The sequence below is a fragment of the Octopus bimaculoides genome, chromosome 30 (genome assembly GCF_046866305.1).
Source record: "Octopus bimaculoides isolate indiv1 chromosome 30, ASM4686630v1, whole genome shotgun sequence".
Classification (NCBI taxonomy): Eukaryota; Metazoa; Mollusca; class Cephalopoda; order Octopoda; family Octopodidae; genus Octopus; species Octopus bimaculoides.
In genome coordinates this window covers 1,986,692-1,996,691 of record NC_142957.1, presented here as the reverse complement: position 1 = coordinate 1,996,691, position 10,000 = coordinate 1,986,692, and the positions used below count along the sequence as shown (strand labels likewise).

The 10,000-nt window shown below is 37.0% G+C and overlaps 1 protein-coding gene across 8 annotated transcripts in view; it reads left to right on the top strand.

Moving 5' to 3' along the window:
- Positions 1-10,000, top strand: part of LOC106882816 (adhesion G protein-coupled receptor G6) — a 157,641-nt gene that overhangs the window by 78,735 nt on the left and 68,906 nt on the right. For all 8 annotated transcript variants that reach the window (XM_089346140.1, XM_089346139.1, XM_089346141.1 and 5 more), the window contains 3 exons: positions 3,405-3,562; positions 6,788-6,879; positions 8,836-9,019. In XM_089346140.1, the coding sequence (XP_089202266.1) occupies positions 3,405-3,562; positions 6,788-6,879; positions 8,836-9,019 (434 nt within the window). The remainder of the gene's footprint in view (positions 1-3,404; positions 3,563-6,787; positions 6,880-8,835; positions 9,020-10,000) is intronic.

The window sequence follows — 10,000 nt, the reverse complement described above, 5'->3', positions numbered from 1 at the left end:
ATCCCTCTTCTTCCGGGGTCGGGTAAGTTTTAATGTTATACTGATTTTCCAATTTGCCATTGCGTGTTTAAAATATTTTAGTAGTGGTGAGGCTATCTTATTTGTGTGGAGAAATTCCTGTATACATGAGTGTGGAAGGCTGTCGAATGCTTTCTAGTAATCAATTCAAGTCATGCTCATGTTTGTCTTTCTCCTCTTACAATTCTCTGTAATGGCTCGGTTTACCAGAAGTTGCTCCTTACAACCATACATCCCTATCCGATACCCTTTTTGTACTTCTGGTAAAACATTGTAATTTTCCAGATGCTTTATAAGCCGGTTATGGAATACTGATGCTAGGAATTAGTTTGATGTCGATAGGCATGCTATTGGTCTGTGATTTTGTGGTAGGGCGGTATCTCTATTTTTCCAGCATTTCCGTTCGATGTTGATTCTGGCTCTCTTATCAATAAATTGAATGCTGTCGCTGCGTGCTTATGAGTACTGATGAGGTGTTTCAACTAAAAGTTGGGAACCTTCTATATTCCTGAAGTTTTCCACTTGCTGGTACTCCTCAGCTGTCTGTGATCTCTTGGCCTGTGATTGTGGGACATATCTGTAGTTCTATTGTGTTCTTCCTTTCCGTTTCCCTATTAATCCGCTAAGTATTTCTGTTGTATTGTTTTGGTTTGTTCCATATTGCTTCCCAGTATAACTGAATCACTGATGTTGCTGGCATGATGTCTATTGATATAATCTTCTTTGTTTAACTCTCTGTAAAAACTTTTTGTGTTTATTCTGAATTCTCTATTTTGTTGGAAGAAGCCTTCCCGTTTTTCATACCGTTTTATGCGGCAAGTCTTTGCTGCTATACCCTGTTTAATTTTTTCTTTTACCTTTCAGGTATTTTATTTATTGTCTATATTGTATTGTTTTGTTATATGGGCCTTTTTTTTATTTCTTCATATTTGATCTCATTTTCTCTAATTCACAAAGTAGTGATAAGTCTCTTTTTATTTATTAAAATCTGTTTCCATTTTGAGGTTTGAGATTTGGCTGAATTTTTTTATTCTCCTTGTCAGAGTAAAGTCCAGTTTCCTTGGTTATTACTGCAGTCGTTGAGAAGATCAAGTTATTTAGTTTGTTGATATCTAGTGTATAAATATCGATATGCTCATTATTACTTGTGAGGCTCTGTTGTATCTATTTATCCTTTCATAGAGCTGTTTATTCTTCTGTAGCCAGGGGAGACGTTTACGCTGGTCCATATTTACTGACTGTATGATATTGAGTTCTTCTACCTTTGTTATATCTTCAGTCGGTTCGTCTCAGTCCTCGGTTATAGTTGGTCTATTGTGGTGTATGATATTTTGTTTGTTGTTGCTTTGTGCTTCAGTATTTGCCTATTTATGTGTGTTATTTATTTGCTGTACTCTTCTATTTATTTTGGGGTTGGGTAACAGTGTAGGGAGTTTACTTTGGTTTAGCCTTTTATTTACTGTTTGTATTGTTATTTCTGTTGTGTTCCCTTCTTTCTTTTGTGGTGTCTTCTGCGTTTCCGGAGAGATAATGTCTAATGCGATGACTTTGCCTGATTGCAGTCCATTGTTTTGTATTTTGAGAGGTTTTATTTTATTTTCCGTGCGTACTTTATCTATTAGTTTATATATTTAGGTTTGGGACACTTTTCCCTCTTTCAGGATATATCGCCGGACATTCGCAAGAGTATTCTCCGAGACCTTCTATCAAAATTGCTTCTTCTCCATATTTAAAATGTTTCTCTTGTTATCTCTCTATTCCCCGGCTATAGTTATGCAGTGTAAAATGCATAAAGCACTTAGATGTAGTCGTCACATGTCCACCTTTCTCTTTTGAATTTGTTTTTCACTTAGGCAGTGACATTAGGAAAGGGTCTGCCTGTTCAGATTTAACTTTTTGGCAGATCACCGTCTCTGGGTGTGTGCTATTTCCGTTTTCGTATCTTGAGTGCCTCGAACTCATGGATAAAAATTTGTTTTTGAAGTTTTATTCGCGAGCATATCTACTTTTTCTCTCTGTTTGAAATGAGACATATTGCACCTTATACTTATTGTTATCATTATCTGTTTCCTCTAATTTGGTTAAACATTCTTCTTCTTCTTCTTCTTAAGGCGGCTAGGTGGCGGAATCGTTAGCACGCCGGGCGAAATGATTAGCTGTATTTCGTCTGCCGTTACGTTCTGAATTCAAATTCCGTCGAGGTCGACTTTGCCTTTCATCCTTTAAGGGTCGATAAATTAAATACCAGTTGCGTACTGGGGTCGATGTAATCGACTAGCTCCTTCCTCCAAAATTTCGAGCTTTGTACCTATAGTAGAAGGATTATTATTGTTATTGTTGCTGTTGTTGTGGCGGCGTGCTGACGGATTCGCTAGCACGCTGGACGAAATGCTCAGCGGTATTTCGCCGGTCGCTACATTCTGAGTCCAAATTCCGCCGAGGTCGACTTTGCGTTTCATCTTTCGGAGTCGATAAATTAAGTACCAGTTGAACTCTGGGGTCGATGTAATCGACTAGCACCCACCCCCAAAATACTTGGCCTTGTACTAAAATTTGAAACCATTATTATTATAGTTGTTAAGGTAACGATCTGGCAGACTCGTTATCACGCCGGATAAAATACTGAGCGGCATTTCGTCCGTTTTTACGTTCCGAGTTCACATTTTGCCGAGTTTGACTTTACCTTTCATCCTTTCGGAATCGTTAAAATAAGTACCAGTTGGACACTGGGGTCGATGTTGTTGATTTACCCCTACCCTAAATTGCTGGCCTTGTCCCAAAATTTGAAACCATTGTTGTTGTTGTTGTTTCTTAAAAAACTGAAAAGATTTAAATTGATATTTCGAAAAATGTATATAAATTCCCCCTTGTTAATTAAGAACATTACTATACATGTCTGTACCGCAGAAACTTAAAGAAGTACAACACTGTAATTTTTCAGTTTCTGCACTGGTCAATCTCTGACTTAAAAAATATTTGCCGCACTGAATAAATACAACCTTCTTAGCACCAAAACCTCCCATCTAAATGAGTTTTTCTCAGAGACAGCGGCACAAAGTGGCTACCACCAAATATCCGTCACTAAAATGTCCCTAAAACACAATAAAATGGAATCGTTTTAAGTGGATAAAAATCTTCTTACTTAAAGGTACTTTATTATTCAATATGTAAGCTAAAAAATAATAGAAGCGTGATATATGTTCACTTTCCACTAGAAACCATTTCAAATTATTGATGTTATTAACAATTTAGGGGCAAAAAACCATGAATGTCATAACTTTTATACACCTGTTCGAATTTTCTAATCTGTGCTTCTTGTCAAATCAAACAGGAGTTTCTCTGGTGATCTGAAGCGCATTCAGTTAGAGTTCTCTTTATAATTACAGTGACCTCACAAACAATAAGAATATGAAGTGTGGCTGTCACCTACCAGCCTTCGTAAAACATATTAAAAAAGTCTATACCAGAAATGTGATTGTCCAAGGCACGTGTCGGGAAACTCCAAGCAGAGAAATATTTATACTGGATTATTCGCAATGTCAAAGTTAGTAAAATCTTCCTTGCTTCTGTTTTTCTTTTACTATTAAAACTAACAAAAATCCGGGTTATTCTCTGAAGTTCTCCATATAATGTCTTGTGAAACTGAAACAATAGATAAAGGTATAAAGAAATAAACGTTTTACCATCTACACGCTTCACATTCACATTTTCTCTCTAATGCACTTACAGATTAAACTGTATCACACAAACCGTCATCGGCACACAAACACACGCAGGCACACACACACAAACACATACACACACAAACAGACACACGACAGCGCACATATGCATGAATGTGCGTGCACATACACACACACATACACACAGACAGACACTCTCTCTTTCTAACTCCCTTCCTCTTTCATGTACATTCTCACTCACAACTATGTAAGTATAGAACGAAAACATTAAAACGGTCATTGAAGAGGTCGTGAATGACAACAAAGGATTTCTTACAATCATAACTGATTGATTGGCCGAACGTTTCATCGAGAATTCGTTTTGATAATGTGTTAACAAATTGTTAACAAAGGGATGGATAATAAAAGGAAATAGAACCAGTGCGTGGGTTTATTTCTCTTCTACTCTACACACAAATTTTGGGGGAGTGGAGGCCAGTCGATTAGATTGACCTCAGTTTGCAAATGGTACTTAATTTATAGACCCAGAAAGAATGAAAGGTAAAGTTGACTTCGGGTGAAGTTGAACTCAGAACGTAAAGACCGCTAAGCATTTCGTCCGGCGTGCCAACGTTTCTACCAGCTCGCCGCCTTAGTGCGTGGGTTTATTATTGGCATAATCACTTTTCTGAGATAGACAAATGTTCCAGTATTCGATCCTCAGAAGAGAACAGCTTAGTAAAAAAAAGGGTCAAAAACGGTATCCTCAGTTTGGTTTTCGTGCCGATCCTCACCTACCGTAATGAATGTTGACTAACGATCGAAAGGGTTTGATCGCAAATAGAAGCGGCTGAAATGGGACTTCTCCGAAGAATCCCTGGAGTAATTTTACTCGACCCAGTGCGTACCCTGGAGATGACGGAGTCTCTCCAGATCGAGTCGTTCGTTTTCTACATTGAGGCACTACCTTTTGGGTTATACGGGTATGCGATTAGAATGTCACACGAGAAAATCGCAATACCATTCAACCCATGCAAACCGACAGGAAATCTAGGGGTTGAACAAGAACACATGACTAGATAACAGTTTCCTTTGATCACACTTGGGAGTCCAGTCGGAAAGTGTATTGACAGTAGGTTCTGATAGGACATATGCTGGAGGTACCTGAAGCCTCTACCACTACAATTGGCAGGATATGTAGGGGTAGACCAAGGTCAAGATGGCTAGTAATACCCATAGTCTCAGCTGGTCACGCTGAATGTATATGAATCTATGTACCAGTGTGTATGTGTCTGTATGTATGTGTCAAAGATAGAACATACACTGGGAAAGATGTAGAGGGTGTAATAAAGTGTGACGAGAGTAATTGTGGTGCTGAAGTGAGGTATGTATGTAGAAACTGTGAGCTAGCATGTGAAGTGTGTGTAAAGTGTAAATATGGGAGCAGGGACAAATAATGTATGGCTGTGGGTTGGTGGATGTGGTGCAGCGGGAAAAGGAAAAAGAAAACGAAGTAGACAATTAAAGCATACATTGGCACAGCAGATGGTGGGGAGTTAAAATGTAGATGAAAGAATGTGATGGTGGGAACTTAAATCAAAAAGCGCATAAGTTTTCAGAAAGATGTACTCGTCTTCCCTAAAGAAACGAGAGATAGGAAATCCGGTGTTGAAGGTTTAAATCGAAAACCGAGAGGCGTGAGGCAGAGTGGTCGGTGAAGTGGAAATATCGCGTGAGTATCGACTCGTTGCTGACTCAGATGACTCAATGCTCTATGATGCTCTAAGATGTCATTGATCCTATCGTCCAGTATGCAGATCATGTTTGCATAGTCCTAAGAAGTCCATCGATGCAGTTTGTAACTTCGTATGTCTAAAGCAATAATTCAAAATGTGCTGCACAAACGCCTAAGACTGCATGCTTACAGAATTCAAATGAGACATAAGATTAAGGAGACAGATAGGCCTAAAAGCGCTAAATTTGATGTAACGATAGTGAGAGAAATTGATGACGATGATAGTTATCTTAACAGAATTTTATTTTGTGATGAAGCAACATTCCACATAAATGGTTGTGTTAACCGATATAAAAGTCAGATGTGGAGAGCTCAACAACCCAATGAAGTTTTCCAGTACGTCTGTAATTCGCCCAAGTTTCATGTATGGTGTAGATCTCTGCATGATCGTGATCTTGGCCCTTTCATATTCGTAGAAAACACGATTACAGGCGCTAGTTACTTGGACATGCTAGAAATTTATCTGTTCCTCAAATTGCAGACATTGAAAGAGAAAAGGGAATAAGTGTAATTTTCCAGCAGGACGGAGCACCGGCTCACTACAACCATAATGTGCAACAAGTTCTCAACAACAGATTCCTGGCCGCTGGATTGGAAGGGATGGTCCTATTTTGTGGCCACCTAGAAACCTTGATCTAACTCCTACGGAGTTCTTTTGGGATTATCTTAAGAACATTGTCTACGCAGAAAAAATCCGGGATCAGTGCATAAATAGTATATCTTTAATACGGACTTAGTTATTTCATTTTGAAATCACGGAAACCTTTTTCGATGACCCCGCATATGTGCGTATATATATGGGCATGTATATACATGTATGTGTATATATATATGTGTGTGTGTGTTTGTGTGTGTATGTGTATGTATATACATGCATATATATATATATGTGTGTGTGTGTATGTATGTACGCATGTATGCATATAAGTATATATATATATATATATATATATATATATATTTCATCCCTTTATTTGACTTGTTCATCCCTTTATTTGACTTGTTCATCCCTTTATTTGACTTGTTCCACAAGTTTCACATTTTTGTGTGAGATCAGAATACTAAAAGAGAAGGGCAACAGATAGCTTTCATGCTTTTCTCAGTTGAATTTGTGACAATTGAAACATTTCTAAATGAATATAAAAATAGGTTTATAGTGTTTGTTAATAATTTGGTTTATATGTCTAACATGTATTGATTCCAACACTAATGCGTATACATTTGCTTTACATCAGAAAGAAAATATTTCTTGTTATAGCTATGCATCGCACTATTTGGTTCATAAATACAGATATTTACTTGTATTCTGTAGATTACTCGTTATTTCAAAGGAATTTGCAGTGTCAAACATGTTCAAGGATGATTTGCAATGATTCAGATGTGACCAGTTGTCCAGGAGCAAAGGTAAACTAGGATCTTACTTTCTTCCTTTCCGTTAAAATATATCCATGACTGTCACTCGCTAATTGTTGTAGGTGCCTGTGTAGACATGGACACCCTATTGATCTTCTTATCCATGACGCAATGGGACAACAAAGATCTGACGATTGAAGGGAGAAAAAGATGACAAACACTAGTCTGGGAGCCCTTTTCATTTGAGTAGACTAAAACAAAGTGCAAGGAAACAACATTGAACCCTGTCCAAGAATCGAACACAAGTACTTATGAGGGACCTTTCTCCGTTAAACATAGCTGTACTTAGAGTGGGGTGTGTGAATGTACGTGGCCAGGAGGCAACTTGAGATCAAGGTTCCTATGGAACGATCTGGGGTCGCTAGACTTAGAGGGGGTAGTTGGAAGTCGGACGTGACCCCTTCAGTTCGCAAAGATTACTAAGAGTGGATCAATGAATTAGTTAAAGCAGAAAATGACAATTATCCTTTGTCTGGTCGCTATAGCAAAAGAGGCTGTTTGATAGACGAAGTTGAAAAGTACAAGAACAGAGAAATATTATATATCTCTACTTATGAAAAATTGAAAGTGTATTAAATCTTCGCTCTCATCAAGTAGTACAACAAACTCTTCAGAACATGATGGGTGGGTGGTATTATTTCAAGTGGAAAAGACACAAGCAATACGTTTAAAACGCAGCTAAAACACGAGTTGAAATTGCCAGGCGTATCTCTGAGCACGTAGTTGTACTCCAGTACATTGATGAACGAAGAAACACGAGAGAAGCAATAAAGGACACCGGTAATGGCACAGATCAATGCTTCACATTAACTGATTTGCGGGAATATAGGAGAACAGAGCTTGATATAAGTGCATGGCTGCATTCTGTTCTCTATTTTATTGTCTGTCCTGCTCTCAGACCTTTCTGTTTTCTTGAAGCTGAGTTAGCTTATTTAAAGCTTCCTTCGTTTGCAATCGCCGACTCCATTGGCTTTTTTGAAGACGCCAGTCTACCGATATTATGTGTAGTTTCTATTGGTTATTTGTTCATGGCGTCGTAACTCAGTTTCATGGATATGGATTTTTATTTCTGAAAATTCTCCTCGTTTCAAAGAAACGAGTTTCAGGTTCAAATTAAGGCAACACATATTTCTAATTTCGTGAACTACATTTTCTTTGCTTTTATCGTTGTTAGGTGTATGAAATCATTAATTGTCTTGTGGTGCATTTTCCCCTTTAAATGTTCCTTTCAATTTCTGATATTTTTCGTTTTCAGAATGTATCTTATTAAGTCTATTGAGGTCCGATGATACATTTAAATCTTGGCTATTATCTCTCTACATTTTATACTAAGTTATCCTATTTTCATTTCGTGACTATAAATTATACTTAAAAAATAAAAGCATATTTCTCTTGTGTCTATTTATGCATTTTCTGTTTTATTTGCAAAGCCTGAGGTATTCAATCTGATAAATTTATCTAATTATCATCTTTGGGTATAGGTGAATGATTTGCTGTTGCTGGTGAGTTTTGCGCGTATGATGTTTCGTAAATTTTGCATCAAAAAAAAAAAAAGTCCTCGTCTGCATTCCCCGATGCAGAGGAAAGTTTGGCGGAATGATACATATTTGTTGGGATTATTTGACCTATTTCAAGTTTGATGGTGAGTGACAGGGTGAAGTGGTTTTGATTTGAACCGTGATACGATTGCCATATCTATATGTGATCAGAGAACTTTGAATACTGTAAGCATTCAAAACATTATCTATTATAAGTCGTAAATAGCCATAAACTTTATAGAGAATTACTTATGTTGTTCGGTTTCATTTGTTGCTTTAGGCTATTTTTTAAGCAATGATTAAACCTTCTTGCATGATAAATATTTCCAAAGTTGTTGCTGTAGTTAGCAGTAGTCGTAGTAGTAAATGTTGTGGTTGTAGTGTATGATTTTCATATCTATTATTACAGCCAGTATGCCGATTGGCATTATCAACAAACGGTGTTAAACTGAAGACTGAAAAGTCTTGCAGCACATACAAAAAATGTGTTGAAGCTATGAGAAACAATACCCTTACATGCAACAAATGGACCAAAGGCACTTCTTGTGTTGGTTGTTGCAACGGAGCCTTATGTAACAAGAATGATTTCCTTGGTAAGTCTTATTTATTGCCTAATATAACTAAACCTGATTTATTACAGATTAATAGTTAATAAAAAGATAATATGATAGTTAATGTATGGGAACATATTTTGTTGTATGTATATATGTGTGCATGTGTGTATATATGTGTATACACAAGCGGCCGTGCATACATACATACAGATGTGTGCATGTATGTACATATACATACACACACACACACACACGCATATATATATATATATATATATATATATATATATATATATATATATATATATATATATATATATATATATATGTACCGGAGTAAGCACATGCAATGTGCAACAAGGTGGAAAAAAGAGTACTCAAATACCAGTGGTAGAGTAATATTCTTTATTTAAAAGCAGCAGAAATAGCGAACGACGAGAATGAGTGCTCAACATACTATTTGAGGGTTAGAATTCTTTATTTGCATATTAAGGTTACCATTAGTTTCATGTTAAGGACAACATCTTATTACTTTAACAATTTTTCACGTTGATCACATGGAGGAATGGTGCTCATCTCCAATTCGGATGAAAACACAAACTCCCGTGAATTCGCAGAAAATCTCGTAAGGAAAATAATAAATAATAAATCAAGGGGCGCTACTCTTGGATGACACATTTTGAGTGGTTATCTCCCTTAGATTTGACTTTTGTAGGAGGTTAAATTTGTTTACATTATATTGCATTCTAGGTAAATGTGATGTAAGTATGTTTGTGTCCTGAGGTAGTTCGTCATATGGACATGTTTCTTCTAGCTGTGGGGTTCTTGCGTTGTATTTATTCAATTTTCATGTTCATGAAAAGAAACTATCCTTGTTGTCTTAGCGGCGCGGGTGGTGGTTCCTCTTTGAAGTGTCTAAGTCTGAGATGCTGCTTGTGTATGCAGGGAGAAAAGGTTTCGTCCCCAATATTTAGGATGTTGTCTGTTGATTGTATGATATTTAGTATTTTAGTGTGTTCT